Raw genomic sequence first — 18,645 nt, forward strand, 5'->3', positions numbered from 1 at the left:
AAATTAAAAAGGCATTTGAGCATTGGAGTTAATTTACAGTAGTTAATAAATCTCAAGTGCAGTAGTTCTGAGTGTATACAGTAGCAGCTGTTTTTGTCTGGTCACTGCTGTTGTATATTCTATGTAAGAAGATGCTTCACATGACTAATCATGAGCCTGTTGAATTGCATGGTGTTTATGTTAGAGTTGTATTTTTCATTATGCTGTAGTACTGTCCTTGACCATTCTGTTGACAGCTCTGAGTGATTGTTGGTGATGGCAGCTTAATCTGGGCACTTGCATCCTGTTTCTATTTGGTAGAATAGAAAATAACTGAGTATATTAGTTTCACTGATGCATACAAACAGTGATGCCAGGATCACACTCAGCATACAATTGCAGAACTGTACCTGGATACACTGTTAAACCACACTGAAAAAACAAAAAATCATTAAAAGAAATTCCAAGAGTAGTGTGTACCCCAGAAGCCTATGAACCATGCTCATTTTAAAATATTATTTTTCCCCAGACATTTTTAAATAATGTGCTTTTGAGATGCGTGGTTCACTATGGATGGATGCATTTTCGTGGTAATCAGAAACACTAAAATAACTATTTCAAATCAATTTTAAAGTGGTTTTAAATGGCTTTAATTTAAAATTTAGATTTTGTTGAAGAAACAGTTAATGCTCTGGCACTGTGTCAGTGGGTTTACATATATGTGCATATCAAAAAGAATTTAAATGCCTGTATATTGTGACACAGATAGCGAGGAAATAACTCAGTATGTTATTTGAATGAACAACAGATGTTTTTACTCGCTGTCATTAGTTTAAGTTTGAGAAAAGCTTAACTACTCTCTGGCTCTGTTTAGGTTGTCATTAAACAAGCTGCTTCCATTATAATAACAAGTCTGGTATCTGAGTAAGAGCCATTGCTTCTGAACTATTGTGAGGCAGCAGTTACTGCAGTGTAATGCTGATAGGTATTTTTTGTTTAAAGAATAAAAACAATTAAAATACTTTTTTAAACAAAATTCACATATGAATGATGAGATCCTAATAAGCCTGGGAACTTTTCTGAATGTATTTTTCAATATTAGGTACAAATGCACTGTATACCAGTGATAAGCCTGGGAACTCTTCTGAATGTATTTTTCAATATTAGGTAAAAATGCAGTGGAGAAGTAGACGCTGTATACTGGTGATACTGGTTTCCTGATAGCGTAAACCTTTTGCTCTCAGTTTGCAGAGAGTAAAAATCTGGTAAATGTCAGAGTAATAAAACTCCAGCAGTAGCTGTAGGGGTTACAGTAGGAAGATTCATGAATCAAACAAGTAATTACATTCTGAATGACTCTACCCTCAGAGTAGATATACAGTAGTATTTCTCACACATACCCTCATGGTGCATCAAAATCTGGGAACCAGATTTTCAATTTTTGTTATTTTTCAGTTAACATAAACTACAGGAAATGTGTATGAATTAAGGAAGTAACTTTGCATGTGGATGGGAATGTGTGCCAGTGACAGACTTTACAACAGAGAAACCATGGCTCAGAGAAACACTGGCCTCTGTCAGATTTGATTGAGCCCTGTGACTCTAAAAATAAAACAGTGAAGCAGATTTGTATGTCAGTGTTTGTGCGTGGTGGGGACGTTTACTACTTGTTAGCCTCACGTCCCAGGACCAGCACCAATCTGCTAGTGTGTGTTCCTTTTTAATACATGAGATCACAGCACTGGGCAATGATTCATTTCTGGAACAGAACATGGTACATCTGACACTGTCAAAAATGCAGTTGTAAGTTGCATCCAGCGAACTGTGGAGATTTTTCTATTTCTCTATCAGTCCTTTGCAGGCCTGTCTGTATCTCAGAGCTCCCAGGCTCCCTGCCAGGCATCTCTCCGCCTGTGTTTGTCCCTGGGCTGGAGGCTGGGTCACAGCCCATTGCCTGTCTAACACAGTCTGTCTGCATCCCAGAACACTCGACAAAAATGCTCTTCTGAAGCTTCTGTTTTTCTCTGTACTCTAAGCTCCACCAAACTTGACCATACATAGACAGATTTTGTTGTTGATGAACCGTTTCAGCTGGACAGGACATCTTTTCTTGGGTATCTGGTGTTCATGTACAAGGGTATTCTCATTTCCTTTTTCCACAGAGCTTTTCTATGCATCTTTTTGTAATTTATAGGCATTTTAGCACTACATTTATCACACTTTATGAATGAGTATGCTATGAAGTTTCTTGTTTTACCTACTTTACAGTTTAAAATGGTTCATAAGAACGGGTGCAAACAAGACGAGGCCAGTCTGCCATTCAGCAAATTTGGTAGTTTGTTGCTAATTGCTCCATGGATTTACATTTATTGAAAGAAGCCAGTGAATCAGCTTCAATAATATGGCTAGGTAGCTTGTTCCATACAACTCTTTGAGAACAAACAGAGCCTCCTCTCATTTTTAAATGCACATAGATTCCATCCACTTGTGTCCTCGAATTCACATTTGTTCATCTTGAAGACCTCCACTGTATTGACTTTGTTAGTGCCTTTGAGCATTTGGAATGCTTGTATCAGTTGCTGTAAGTCTTAGTTCAAGACTGAAAAGGTTGTGTTCCTTCAGCCTGCCAATGTAGGACATTCCTTTAAATCCTTATTGTATCTGGTTGCTCTTGTCTGAAATGAGTCCAGCATAGTGGTATTTTTTCTATAAAAATATATTGAAGTATATGCTTTGTGTTTCTAAACTGAGCTAGGGCAGACTAAATTGGCATTGTCAGTAATTCTCAATCTTGAAGGGCAAAAGGTTCTTTTCAGCTGCTGTGACGGTCATTAAGCAAGCCCACTATTTCGGACAAGGGTAATGTGAAGTTTATCTATGGCTTGTGATGGTTTCACACTAAGATAAGGTACTTATTTTTTAGCTGATTTGTTCTGGAGTCTCTTGTTGCGGTATTCTTAACTTAATCCTTTTCTTGCATTTCATGCTGGGGTAAACTTTTGATAAAAAAAATGTTTCATGATACAATGTCATTTTAAAAAGAATGGTAATATTTTTATCCACCTTGCTTGTTTCCACTGTGTTAAAATAAACTTTTTAACCTTTAAAAGTTGATAATTCCCTTTTTTCAACCAACCTATTGAAATGTTCTGTAAAAATGAAAGATTTTCAAAATATAAATCAACATTCCCCTCAAAAACTAATAGACTTCATATTTTATGCACCAACTTACCACATCTTCCAAGGCATAAAGAGATGTTTTATGTATTATTTGAATAATCTATATTTATGAAATGTAATGGTTAGAGTGATGAATCATCCATGTCCTCTGTTTTGAGTAGAACTGTTTGGAAAACATTGCTTTTTTTGCGTGGGAATATTCGTGGATGTGTGGATGAGGATGTGACCATTGTTTTCTTTATATTTCTTACAATTAATTACATTCTTTAGAAGGCTTCTGAAAATCCTGAATTGTGAGTTAAATGCAGAAACACTATTTGAAACAGAAAAAAGAGGAGAAACGAAAGAATGGAGGCTAGAACTTAAGGGGAACTCCAACATTATTTTTATATTTCAGGTTTATAAAGAATCAGCACTGATAAGCGCATTTCACAATAGAAGTAAAATGTACACAGTAATGTATAAAACGTTATTGACATCACAAAACAGATTACATTTCCAGGCACACACAGTACCTTGTTCTGTAATTCAGAACGAGGCATTAAAATGTGCAGTGATGTGAAGAAGCCCTATTAATTTTTAAACAAGCAGACTTCTCTTTCAAACTGGTAGAAATACTGCTCTTAACTTTGAGATGGTTTTGCAGACAAGTACTACTTACTTGTTAACTCTCACGTTGGAACATTTCTATGGTGAAATGTCTGCTACACATCCTGTACGTGTTTGCTCGTACATTGCATTACATTAGTCTTTACGGTTTACGGGGCCACTTCATGTCACAATTTGTGCAAGCTTGAGCTCTCACCTGTGGCGAGACCAGTGGTTTGTGATAACAATGGTGACTATTCAGCACTATCACAAAGTTAACGATTTTGTGCTTAATTTGAAATTTGTAAAAATGTTCTCTACTGGGAATAAATTAATTTTATTACCAAGTTTTAATAACTGGTCTTAAAAATAGCAGGAAAGCGCTTGCAGGCCTTAAAGGGGACTGCAGTTCCCCTTTAAGGCCTGCTAGCCTTTTCCTGCTATTTAAACTTCAGTTCCCTTCTGAGTTAACTTTGTTTTTTGAATTCCTCCTGCACAAAGACAGAACTTGACAAGTAAAAACTTTTCAAGTGAATGGTAAGAAGATGGTGGTCAGGGCTAGACAGAGAGTGGCCTAGTTTGCACAGACAGCCATGTTAGCTTATCAAATGGACCAGACCAGCTGGCAAGGCAGAAAGACACTCCTGTCTGCTAAGTTGTAGAGTTCATGTGCTTGCAGCAGGTGGAGATTACACACTCATCAATATGGTGTTACAATAAATTACTTTGCCCCCTTCTCATCTGTTGCCCATTTCATACTCACTGCATGGCCAGGCAGATGCCTGTGCTTAACCTACAACACCATGTTTCATCATCAATATCAAATCTACAAAAATAAGAAACGTATTATTTTGTTTTAATGTTCTTTCATGTTCTTCAGATGAGTCATTGAACTACCTTGTTACTAAAGATCCCACGGCACTTTGTAAGACTTGTTAGCCTTAAGAAGGTTAAGGGTTAATAGTGGTATTAACCCTAATGCCAGCAGCCATATCACCCTGCAACTCACAACTGGCAGCCCACTGAAGCTAAGCAGGTGTGAGCCTGGTCAGTACCTGGATGTGAGACGTCCTGGGGGAAACTAAGGTTGCTGCTGGAAGAGGTGTTAGTGGGGCAAGCAGGGGGCGCTCACCCTGAGGTCCATGTGGGTCCTAATGCCCCAGTATAGTGATGGGGACACTATACTGTAAACAGGCATCTTCTTTCAGATGAGACGTAAAACCGAGGTCCTGACTCTCTGTGGTCATTAAAAATCCCAGGGCGTTTCTTGAAATGAGTAGGGGTGTAACCCCGGCGTCCTGGCCAAATTTCCCATTGGCCCTTGCCAATTATTGGTAATTGGTAAGGCCTCCTAAGAATCCCCATCTATGAATTGGCATTACTCTGCTCTCCTCACCACTAATAGCTGATGTGTAGTGAGTGTACTGGTGCACTATGGCTGCTGTCGCATCATCCAGGTGGGGCTGCACATTGGTGGTGGTGGAGGGGAGTCCCCATTACCTGTAAAGCGCTTTGAGTGGAGTGTCCAGAAAAGTGCTATATACTGTAAGTGTAAGCAATTATTAATTATTATAATGTCCTGGAAAAATCACACTCATGGCTTAAACACACTGGCATCTTCAGACATCCACATTAATTCAATGGATGGAGAGATTTCTCACTCCTTCACCTGATCTATGGCTGGCACATCATGACTGTGGTGTGGCACATAGGTCAGTGTTGGCTGATGTGGATCTCCTCATTATTTACAGTATCATTTGGCATGAAAACAACATACATAAACATGATTTATTCTCATAAGTGACTTACAGATAATGGTTGGATAAATAAATATTCTTCCCATATTTTCTAATATGTAAATATAGATATTTAAAGATGCACATCTACAAGAATAATGCACATTTGGAAAAGACTATTGTTATTATTTAAGCTATTACAGTACTTTAATACCTTTGGGTCACTCACTACAGTGGATTTGGTGAAACAAAAGTGCAAATTTGATTTGAAAAGTTCCCTATACATTTTTTTATGCGGGTGGATGTTGGTCCCTTCCCTGGTAGTAGGATATTCTGTAAAGTTCTAAATCCTTTCAGAATTTAATTTCATTATAGGAGAGCAAAATAGCTACAAACTGGCATATCGACTGAGCCTTGCTGTGTGAGCCTAAGGGGGCTAGAAATTTCTAAACTCCTGAGATCAAAGTTTGCAAATGCAGCTTTAGTAGATACCATTACTGAGCTGGATAGATGGTACGGTAAATTAAGCTAAAAGTGCTGACTGGACAGTAAAGTGAAAAAGGACAAAGAAAGTAGCTTCAAAATAGAAATTAAGTTTAAGCTCCTTTATATTTTTTTTCTGTTAAGTGCTCTATTCTAATTACCAGATCATACAGTATATGGTTTTCCCATGGCCAAAAGGAGAAAGGAAACAAGGATGAGATTCAGTAAGACAAAGCAGTAATATTGACTGGGCCAGGCACACACAAATAAAGCCATTATACAATGTAGAGAGAAGAAAGCCCATGGGTTTCCAGTGAGATTTTATTTCATTTTAATAAACCACTTTTCTTTAAGCAGTAAATTTCTCTGCAAAGAGAGAAACAGCTGAAAGTTGCAGATGTAAGTTAGGATACAAATTATGCCACTGGGATTTTCATGAAATATATTTGTGAATCCTGATCGCAGTCTTAAAATGAAAGTGTCCTATTTTAAAATCACTGCAACAGTCACATTTTCAATTTTAAGGCTTTAAAAACCCATCTTTAAAATCTGATTTGAAGACACCATACACTAGATATGGGTGAGTCCAGTTCACAGAGGGGTCTACAGAGTTGATGAACAGAACAGCATTCTTTTTAATGTTCAAGCAAAAATGTACTTTTTATGATGTTCTACAGCAGAGGTGACCACACTTTTACACATACAGGACATATGCTTGAATATATTGGAAAACTTTATTTTAGTTTTTCTTGTTATGAGCAACATCTGAATTTTGTTATTATTTTATATATGGCAAGTAGTTGGCTAGTACTGCCCAAACATTTAATCATCATAAATTCTTGAATTAAACTTTTGCTGTCCCCTTTTACTAATTTCCCCTGCCCTCTTACATTATTGATTAAGAATGAAGAATTAGAACAGTAGAGCTTGGTAACATGCACTACTATTGTGAAGAAAGAGGCAATTTAAGTGGTTGGCATTTTTTATGACATTTTTATAACCAAGTTGTGTTATAAAAAGGATCTTTCATTCACCTTCGGGTCCTTCTCAATAGTTCACAAATGCACAGCAATGCATCTGATCTTGTCAGCAATGGATTTAGATTGCCTGGATTCAGGGAAGAAAAAAAAATTCTTTCAGAGATAGGATTAGAGCTTAAGATATAGATTTTAAAACATGGTCAAAATTCAAGGTGGCAGAGAGGATAAGATCATACAAATTACTGTAGGTCAAAGATTAGATTAGTATTTTGCTATTCCTGAATACTAGTGCACAGTGAACCTTTACATTACAATAAAAAGGAGATAAGGAAAGTTGTCTTACAATTTATGTAGTTTCAAACAAAGATGTTCAGGATGAATAATACAATTGCATAGCATGCTTAGGAATCAGGCTGCCAGAAACCTTATATTTACTCCCAGATCACTCCAGATTGCTTATTCTGTTGTAGAATGTTCTTTTGCCAGATTTAACCAATACAAAAAACACATTCTTAAAACAGTTTAGACTGAGCCAATATGATTCATACCATGTAGAACCTTAATGTTTTACATAAATGTCAGTCAGACGTGTATGTACATTTATAAATGCTATCTTGTGATGTATTACCACTGCTTAATAACTGCTTAAAGCAAGTCTTTAGTAACTTTTTAATTAGGTTGTTGAAGTCCAAGATTGTAATTCATTAAATGTCTTTAGAAACCAGTTAGCTGAAGCAAGACTGCATCAGTGAGACTTTGTATAGCTGTTCTGGTACTTATGTTGAATGTATGACACCCCTGTCTCAGCAATACGCAAACACCCTTACACTTAATCATCTGTGTATCTTTAAGTTGTTGCTTATTTGCATGGTAACACCCACAAACATTGCACCAAAACATTGTCATATAAAGTAATAATTTTTACTAATTAAAACATTCACAAGAAGTACTGTCTTTCCTGTACAACATTACCTATTTTTGTCTTGGCAAAAACAAAATATAGAGATTAGGAATAGGCATGATTGACAAGGCAGGAGGAAACTTATTTTCAGAATTTAAAGAGTTCCTCCTAGACCAACCTGCCTCTCAGGTGAAGGTGAGGTGCAGCATGTTTTTAATCAAACATGATGTTATGCACAGTGTGATGATTTAAGGAAATGCCTTGTCTCTGCAATTTTATATTATGTATTGCAGTGGCCTGCAATTAAATTGGCCAGAAAGAAGAAGCTAATTAATAGTGTGGATGAAAGATGTGATGTAAATTTCTCGATAATATAGTTTAGTACCCAGTTTATTATTATGATCTTAAATAATTATGTGTCCTTCCTTTAGTGTCTCAACATTTTGGCCGTGAAAAGCAAACTGTTCCCCCTCTTCATCATTTTAGCCATTAAGTGTGAATATGGTTTCATCTCTTAGTTGATTACTGGTTTGAGTGATCACGAGTTATTCTTTTTATATTAGTCTAAATTGCATTTTCATGTTCTAACATACTTCCCGCTGCTTCACGAGTCACTTGCTGCATTTTCTTGTCTGACAAAATAACAAAAATGGTATGTATTTCTTCTTCTGGCGAATTAGCTTTTATGGTTGTACTGTTTGTTCAGCTTTGTTGTATTTTAGAGCATAGCCATTCTTGCAAGGTGCGAGGTGAGATCTGAAGGCCAGACATAGTGACCAGTCAGTCAGTCAGTCAGTCAGTCAGTCAGTCAGTCAGTCGATCAATCAGTCGATCAATCGATCAATCGATCAATCAATCAATCAATCAAACAAACAAACAAACAAACAAACAAACAGACTTTTATTTGCTACAACATTCTTTGCAACTGTTTGCTACATAATGCATAACAGAATTATGTAACAGTTTATGTCACATCCCTTCTCCAGTCAATACTATTTGTCAGGTAGAGGCACTGTCAGTAAATACAGTAGAAAAAGTGTGCTTCGTTCCTAGAGACTGGGTTAAAAATATGTTTGCAGAAATTTTATTAATTATGAGGTGAGAGTAACTGAAAGTTTAACTGGAGTTGATAAAGTCTTTTCATTTGTGAATTGTTACAGGTTAATTTAGCTTGTTTTTCTGCATAAGCTCTTGGCACATACACATTCTATGTAAATGTACTTTCATTTAAAAGGTAAGAAGGGAAGCGATAAGACTTTGGTAGCAGCTAGTCAGTTGTTGTAAAAGGGCATTTAAGGAAGCATTGTTCTGAGTTTTAACTTATTCAGTCCCTGCCTGATCACTTCAACTTCATAAAATGTATGCAAAGCTCAGCTGCTACTGCAGAAAGGAGGTGCTGCAGGCAAAATTACTTCATTCGTATATTATATAACTTTCAGATCCTGTTTGGCTAATTAATCAATGCTAATTTGAGCCAGATTGTTTACATTAATGCAGCTCATGAGTTTGGTTTTATATGCACAGTGCCCTAAGGGATAATAATTAATAAATTACATTTTGAAGAAAATGAAAGGAATGTGCAGTATGTGTGATGGGGTGATTAACAAAAACCCAAAAAAATGAACCAATGCTCTGATTTTAAATTTTGTAAAATGCTCCATTATTCAGAAGACTGCTACTGATTTGGACTTCATATTTGGCTAATAGATTCAAATTACTTAATCCATTTTGGAAAACGGACAATATAATTTCTCATAAAAATACATGATTGACTGACTAAGTAATACAAGCAGATTTTCCTTGCCTTTTTGCTGGATTTAGTTTCTAAAGTGAAATGTCCAGTTAAAGGCCTATAAATACGTTTTTGCTTTTATTCTGGCTATGTGAAATGCATTTTAAAACTTTCATTCATTTATGCATCTATAACCATCTATAACCATGCTTAAATGAGCAGCCTTCTGGTAACCATTATGATGTTTGATGAAGTTGTACCAAATGTCTGTAATGAATATCAACATATACAGGGTTTTAGGCAGACATGATATGATTAAATAGTTGAATGAATGAAAATAAGTTCTTCTTCCCATATTTTATGCAGTTTTTTTCCAGGTTCAAATTCTAATAATTTCTGATAAAAGAAGGCACACATACACAAGATACTGCAGTGCCAACACTCTACATGAGGGTTAAGGTGGCCCAGCAGTTAAGAACATAAGTAAATAACAATTGCAAAGAGACAATTTATCCCTTTTGGTTGGTGTTAGCTAATTGAATGTAGATCTGATCAAGCCATTTATTGAGATAACCCAGGGTTCTCATTTTCCACAACATACAGTAGCTTGGGACTGTCACATTTTCTGTGCAAGAACAGTGCCACCTCATTACAATGCACTTCACCATAGTTTGCATTTGTGTCTTCTGATTAATGTTTCACTATTGATTCTAAAAAAGTCTATTGGGATTTCTTCTGAATACCTTTATCAGTTCTCCTCATAGTTTGTTTTCAAAATTATAAGGGTTCAGTCTTTTTCACTTGAAAGAGATAGAGGCCTAAGAGGAATTTGTCTGGTTGTATAAACTGATTCCAGAGCAAAAGCATAATCTTTTTTGCAACAGACTGGTTGCCATTAGATTATCAGTCATAACTACAAGTTTACAACTGTTGCCCTAATCAAGGTAAAATTAAACTAGTATTGGAATGACTCCCAAGCAGCTGATGTACACCCTCCGACCTTTGATTGCTTTCGAAACAACGGCTGCAAAAATAGGCCATTATTTTAAATAATGGGTTTTGAACATTCTTTTGCATTCACCCACAAATTTATCTCCAAATAGTTCCCATTCTCCTAAACTTAAATAGATGTACAACATTTCCCTTTAATTACAACACCATCTTCAGTCTGGAACCCCTCAGAATCTATTCTATAGTTAACAAATTGGACAGGATGCTTCAGTGTGCATCTTTGCTCCACTTCTCTTTTCCATGCTGTTGCTCCGAGAGCTGAAGTGTCCCTCCATTGCTAGAATGTGGAATGAGAGATCAAGTGGGTGACATATGTGCCATGTGGTTGAACTCCAGGGCTCCTCGGATCTTCTATTAATTCTCCATAAGTGGAATATGTCTGGGGAAGATGGGACTTTGTGACGTCTTAATTAATATCCTCCTCTGGTTGACTAGGGCAATTCTTGATGTCTTATTGCAATCTTGATAAGTTGGACCTTGCTATTGCTTGACTGAGGGTTTCTTTTTTCAACAGCAGCCGCCCTCGCCAGGAAAAAGGACCGCAGTTGATAGCTCTCATCACTTGTAATAACCCCCATGGGAACCATGAGTTTGACTTTGGCTAATTGAAGGGAGTCACATTCACAATGAATGTGTGCTCATGGGGGTGGTTGTGGTCATCAGCACTTACACTCTGATACCAAGGTTCATGTATCACTGTGATTAATTTTCTAATAACATTTAAATATAACCTAAAATTCAATGTGGGGATTAAACAATTTATGCCAACCCCACCAATACTTTGAGTCAAGATTTATTTTAGTTTTGTCAGTATTACTAAATTCACATTATTATCATGGGGTTGTTATATTTCTTGAGTTCCTATTGAACAGAGCTGGTCAGCATTAGTGTACAACACTGGCTGTTTGCATGAAAATTTGAGACAGAGGAGAATACAGGTCAAAACTGTTTGATTTCCTTACCTGTGCTTTAAAGTTCTGTAAATTGCTTTAGGGTCCAGAATAGCTAAGAAACCATAACTTCCCCCTGCGTGTAAGTAATAAAAACTGTAAATCTAGATATTTTCAGAAGAAAAGATGCTCATTAAATAGTTACAAAATAATACTTTTTTAATTACTTTGACAAAATTTTGTAATTATTTCAAAATAGCTATTACAAAATGTTGTAATAATTTAATAATAAACTACATATTGCAACCTAAATTATTACCGATAGTGTTTTGTTTAAGTATTGTCTCCACAACGTTCATTGGTCATTTGATTCAGGACTGGAGAGCTGTCTGTGTGGAGATTGCACATTATGCCCTTGTCTGAATAGACAACATTCATCGGAAAAAGTGGCTTTCTAATATTTGGAACACTGTTAATGATACTGCAATTTATTTTATTGTTTACATTGTGAGCATTAATTTCAGGGCTAAATTATATGCAACAAATGCAAATGGTTAGGTTTAAAAAGGGAAAGAAAGTTGCTCAGTGTCAGGTACAGTACAACTACAAACATCAATGCTTTTACAGTTTATAGTAAAATTAATAAAAAATAAAGCAGTGTTTTTACAATTAATAATGTTCATCTAAAAGACAGCCCAGGACTGCATCCAGAATCATTAGTACATGATACACCTTTTTTCAGAAAAACCAGGGGAGATGAGCAGTTTAATGACTGCTGTTCAGCAAAGTGCTTTGTAAGGGAATCATGGTCATTTTATCTCCCTGGTGGTCATTGTTTTTGAATCGATCAATGAGGTTATCTGAGGGACAGGGTGCATCAACATGGCCTGAGGGCTCCTCCTGTCACTTCCAGGGATTGCACTTTGAAGTGACATTTGTCAATCACACAATGTCATGTGTGTCTGTCATCATTCGTTAAAATCTCACATGCAGACAAAGGGCTGCTGCTTCCCCTCTGGTTACCTGGATTAAAATCATGGTGAGGTCAAGCATGAAATCTGGTGAGAGAGGCGTATACCTTCAGGAGTGTTAGTAGGCCCCTGTAGTCCTGCTAGTATAGGAGCATATGCATTAAATACAAAATAAATAGTTTGGAATAAGAATAGTTTCACAATAATAATCATAGCAATCGTCAGCTGTGGTTTGCTAACAGAAGAATCTCTTGTCTCTGGGCTGTGTTTTAAATGCCATCTTAATTCATTGCAGTTTTATCCTGGGAATTCCTGTACAATATTTTGCTCTCAAGGGGTTTGCTTCTGTGATATGCTCACATTTCCAGTTCATTTACTTCTGTGTCAGTCATTTACACTGTGCCTGAATGTTTCTTTATTTTTAACATATACCGATAATCCTAGATGCAGGCAGATGACACTCTTTAGTCATGTTGCTAGCAGGTCTTTTGAGCGGCATTATAAAAGTGAGTTAATGCAAAGCAAATGTATTATTAATACACAAATGCTCAAATACAGTAGGATCACTTCAGGCATTTATGACTTTTGATGACAAAACTCAACAAAATCTTTTTACTGTGAGGAAATCTTCCTGTTGTTCACCAACTGAATGCAAAATACAACATAGTTTAGCCTGTAGAAAAACAGCTCTGCAGAAGTCAGCCCTTCCTTCTCTTTATGGTTTCCTATAGGTGTTACTGACACCAGATGTCAACCTGTGCAGCACTGATGAGACTTAGGCTCTTTAAACCTTTAAACTTGTCAATAAGGTCGTCATGTGTTTAAGTAGCAAAGGTGAGGTGCAAGTAATTTTCTGCTTGCAGCCAAATATATTTACTAACTTAACAGTATAAAAGCTATTTAAATAATTACAGGTATTTGCCCTTTCTGACATCAGAGGAAGCTTTACAAAGGCTTTGGCATTGGTGTCTCCCTTCAACTCCTCAATTGCTTTAAGTAAAGGTAATTTATTATTGACAGCATTATTCTAAATATTTGGTCCCACAGCTCATTTCAACATTTCATAAAGAAGCATAATGGTCATAAATAACTTCCTTGTGCATTTGCATCTTTGTTTCTGCTCACCAAATAACAGAACAAATAAAGTGTCATCTTTTGCTTTTTCGGTTTGATCTTACAGCTTGAGAGATACAAATACATTACATTTTGCTGCTCCCATATATTGGAATTGTATTTCTGAGTGACTTGTCAGAAAATAAAACTCAAAGTGTCTTTGTACTGTAAATGTGTAAAAATATGAAGGAAATACTTGAAATGGTTCGCAATTGATCATGATTGCTGGAACAGTAGCCGAGTTGGGAGAACATAGAAATATAGTTAAGTTCTGAAGTCTTGAAAACTGAACCTGTCAAATGGAGAGATTATTTCCTGTGCAGTTCAGTACATCTGAAAGTATGAATGGTGTTTTCCTTTGATATTATAACAAAACCTGAACTGATAAAAACTAAACTAATAAAAAATAAACTATACATTGAATGAAAAGCAATACAGATCTAGAGCTGTGGTACCAGAAAGGCTTCACTGTTTGTCAGCTGCACTACAACTTAGAGTTTCTGACATGTAAAACATGAGGAGAAGTGAATTCTAGTGTGATGTGTACCATTCAGATTTTATTCTGGGTGTAAATTTAAGTTTATATATAGTAATCCTAAACACTAACTGCTGTCTAAGTTTATGATTTATTTTTGTCCATAAGTGACTGACCTCTGTTTTGGTTGCTAAGAGACTGTTTGTGAGGAAATAAGACAAGACAGTACATTGATGTTCAATAGTGTTTTAGCACTGTGCCACACGGATATGATTGCCTGTCAAACACTTGTTAACTGACATATTATTTCTGATGGGAATTCTAGTTTGTATTGCAAGCACAAATGGAACACCAGGAGAATACATAGATCTTGCATAATGGGATTTGAAAGGAAAAGAGCAGGAACATGTTGAAGATAGAAACTGTTTCTCTTGGGTTTGTCTTTTTGAGGTTTAAATTAAATTATATAAAAAAAGCAGAAGGTCTATGAGTCACCTATTTGAATGTGATTTACATGGGTTTGCCCAGTGATGCAACTGATTGAATTAAGATGACAAAGTGCGCAAGCTGAGCGCAGTGTGACAGAATGAGCCAATCTGAATCCTGAGGGCAGAATTCTGCATTGGCTTTTTCTGCTATCAAGACTTGATGGTTGACATAGACTGGCCACAGCTCGGCATAGTGTCCTCTTCTGACCATCTCCCTGATAAGGCCCAGAGGGATTTAGCCAAGGTGAAAATTATTCCTTAGGGTACAATAGCTCGGCTGTGTCCCTCTGAATAAATAACACAGACCATCACGATGACCTTTCTCTAGCAGGATCAGCCTACTCCCAAAGGAGAGGGTGTCAGGCCCATTCTTTGTTTTTCATTGGTTTATCTATTCACTTCTAAAATCGGGGACTACTGTAGGCTGTGCAGAAGATCTTTGTAGGAGATCCATATAAACACAGTTTTAGTCGTAGTTGCTATGAGAGACCTGTTTATGCCAGATTACTTAATCATGAACTTCTTTTCTAAAAATAAAAATTATGTTTGATCCTATGTGTAATCACGGGGAGAATTAGCATATTGTAGCAGGTCAGTTTCTTTTAAAAGGTGCTGATAAGCCTTTCTTTAGAGTCTCATTTTAGTCATGATCTGTTTTGAAGCACCAGGCCTCATCTATGTACATATTGGATAAATTTAAAAGGTTAACTTTTATTTGTTCATTCGTTTTCATTAGCAGTGCCTTTTCTTTATGTTATCTTTGTATTTAGTAACATGGATTTTTTGAAGGCCTGCCAAATGCAAAAGCCACTACTGCTAATTATTTGACAGCTGGCGCACAAAGATAAATATTGATAGCATGAGCAGTGTGTGTCTGTTTGGAAAGGTAAAAGCAGCCAAAACTATTTTTTTTTTAAATTCATGTCTGTATGCACTAAGATATTGATTACACAGAAACTTAAGCAACATAACTGTAATCCTCATAGATACAGAATCAATAGGATGTGTGGTTTTCCTGTCAAAACTACTGTAAATACAGAAAACCTGTAAATTAAGACTCTCTGTTGAACCAGTAGCTTTCAGCACAGTGGTATGGAATCTAATCTCTCAAACCATACAGCATTTCTAGCATTGTTTATGTTCTCAATATCATTATAGCAGCTCAGAGTAAATAAATCAACAAATATTTGATGATTGCCATGCTGCAGGCTTATATTATTATTATTATTATTATTATTATTATTATTATTATTATTATTATTATTATTACAAAAGTTCTAGTTATAATGCAATACCAGTCTCCCTCCAGCCCCTAGAGCCCCTCTATTTCCGCAGGATAGATGTGACAGTGGTCTCACTGTGAGGACACCACCAGAAGAGAGCCGTCTCTGTGAGTGCCAGCTCCCCACACTCCACTCTATTTCTCGAGACACTGCTGTTTGGTCAGCCAGTGACAGCAATGTGAAGTGATTGACTTAGCAGGATTTAAATAGCTTATGCTGTTTCTCGTAAGAGGCAGTTGGACAAGAAGGCTCTGGCTCGGAGGTCAAACTTTTTCCTATTCACTGGCCATTGCAGACGTTGTTGACAGCAAACCATAAATAAACATGGGAATGCTGGGACATGTCTTAGGACTTTTGAAAGACATTGGCAGTCAGTCAAGTTTGGATCAATTGGTAAAGACTTGAACTGTGAAATGTGAGAGAGTGGGGAAAGAGAGAATTGTGGAGGAGGAATTGATAGAGTTAACTGTTCATTTAAGACCTCACTGTTCAAGAAAAAAAATGGATTTCTGTGAGAAAGGCATGATTTTGTTTGGGTTAACTGTAGAAACACCTATCTTTCAGAAAGCATTTGCTTCTACAAGCATAGCTTGTAGAAAGCATCTATCTTTCATGCTGATGAAATTCAGATAACTCAACAAAGAAGAAAATTACACCTTACATCTTTCTCTGTACCGGTTCCTGCATTAGGTTTTGTACTGTAACTCTGTGTTCTTCTCTCAAGGAATCAGATCAGTGCATTATGTTTCTCTTACAATGGGAAATTCAGGAAAAGTATTTGTAGAACTTTCAGACCTTGATGATTTAGTAGAAGTCACAGTACATTAGTTGACACAATATATATTGGGTAAAAAACTAAGCAGAACACCTGATAATTCTAATAGTATTTTATTTATTCTATTATTTAAATTGGAAACTGGAAGTGACAATTCAGAAAAGTGTCAAAATAGGAAAATATATGTATTTATTAATGTTTCCTTTTACACAGTCAATTAAATTAAAAATGATACAGAATACTTAGTTGAGAATATGAAAATGCCAGGGATGTTGTATAGTAGAAGTCAACAACATGAGCAACCAAATGCTTGCGCAACAATTCTGAACATACAGTATCATTACTATTATACTATCAAAGTTGTATAATTATTTTCACTGCAATCTGTCATAAACAAATATACCCTTATACCAATGTACCTTTCTAAAATTACATATTGGATATGAGTAGCTTGGAATACTTTTCATGACATTAAAGTAGCTCTTAACAAAAGGTTTGTAACCCCTGTTGAAGAGCGGCTTTGGTTATCTTTATAAATAAATGAAATCACAAACCCTGTTTCATATTTATATCTTACCTGGAAAGAAGCTGACTGGACAGAATTTTATCTTCTGTGAGGATGGTAAACCCAAAAGCATTCCAATGACATATCAAACCATTTTTAGTTTTTTAAAATATGTCAATGATATAAATTTGCATGATTAGCATTTCTGCAGTGAGTGAATGCATTTGTGAGTGTGTGCAATGTGAACATTATTTTAAACTTTTATCTAACCAGATAAGTCAATTTGAGGTGAAATTCTCATTTACAATGACAACCTGGAGACCCATTTATACAGCAGGGATGTTACAGGAGCAATGTGTGTGAAATACCTTGATCAAAGGTACAGCACCAGCATCCCACTGGGGCTCTGAGCCCACAACCCTCCAATCAGGAGTAAAGAGCCCCTGTACAATACTTCACACCGTCTTCCGCAACATCAGTGATAAACCTTGAGGTGTTTTAATAAATCTTCAAACCATTCTTCATCCCTCATAACAACACGGGAATAGCATTTGGACTGTTTGTGAAATAAAATCAATCACACCATCACCAGAAAGATTTTCCGTCTGCTGCTGGTAAGAGTGCCAGAATTGCGCTTGTCCGCAAGCCAGAGGGAAGTAAAGTCTTTGGAGGAAGACAGATTAACTGGTCTGGGGAGGGGTGGCTCTGTCTTAGATTACCAGGGTATCGACCACATTTTGCATGTTTGTATGTGCAGATTAGAGCAATATAGGAATTGCTAACAATCAAAAGATTACAGAGCATTGAATCTGTGTAATGCAATGCCATATTTTGTCAGTGTTATCCTATTTTGCTGCTGCCAGAACTGCCTCGCTAAAATAGCAAATAATCATAACAATGAGTTTGCGTGTGTGCACACACTAGATACACAGTATGTATTTGCTGTAAATTATCATTTATCACTTATCACACTGATGTCAAATTAAATATATCATGAACACTGTTATACTGTATTCTAATACAACAGTCTCTCTCTATATAGCAACACACAGTATTTAAAAATAGGATAACAAGTAGAAGTTAATTCTACATGGAAAAGTAAAAAGAAAAACAAAAAAAATATTGCTTTGTCTGTGAAACCTTCCTCAAGTGCTTGTCAAAAATGTTCTAAATAATGTGCTTCTAATATCCCAATGATTCCAAAAGGTAACTCATAATTTATCTGAGAAATGTGTTCATAAAACCAGCATAACTTTTTGTGACTTGTTTCGCAAAGTCCCATGAGCCAATATGTTAAGGTAGTATCAAAGTCTTGTATTTTCTTGCACTACCGATGCAAGGTGGATTAAACCCCAAGCTTTCAAAATTAAAGTTATTACATATGAAGTGACAGAAATAACACATGGAAACACATTTTGGTAGTTCAGACAACCCAAATTAAGACAGAATAATGGAACTAATTCAATTAGATGTTGATTTATTGGCTTGTCCTGCTTGGCTGCTGGAGCCCCTCCCCTCCAGTAGGTAGACTGAGTCAAGGAGCTGTGTTGCAAGG

At 36.3% G+C, this 18,645-nt stretch overlaps 1 protein-coding gene across 3 annotated transcripts in view; it reads left to right on the forward strand.

The window, feature by feature from the left end:
* Positions 1–18,645, forward strand: part of LOC102693145 (glutamate receptor ionotropic, delta-1) — a 354,553-nt gene that overhangs the window by 79,572 nt on the left and 256,336 nt on the right. The window contains exon 1 of one of the 3 annotated variants that reach the window (XM_069189014.1): positions 2,021–2,093. The exons of the other annotated variants lie outside the window; for them this stretch is intronic. Coding sequence (XP_069045115.1) covers positions 2,057–2,093 — 37 coding nt within the window. The 5' untranslated portion in view covers positions 2,021–2,056. Of the gene's footprint in view, positions 1–2,020; positions 2,094–18,645 lie in introns of those variants that run through there. 3 annotated transcript variants of the gene reach the window in all.

The sequence above is a fragment of the Lepisosteus oculatus genome, chromosome 4 (assembly GCF_040954835.1).
Source record: "Lepisosteus oculatus isolate fLepOcu1 chromosome 4, fLepOcu1.hap2, whole genome shotgun sequence".
NCBI classification, from domain to species: domain Eukaryota; kingdom Metazoa; phylum Chordata; class Actinopteri; order Semionotiformes; family Lepisosteidae; genus Lepisosteus; species Lepisosteus oculatus.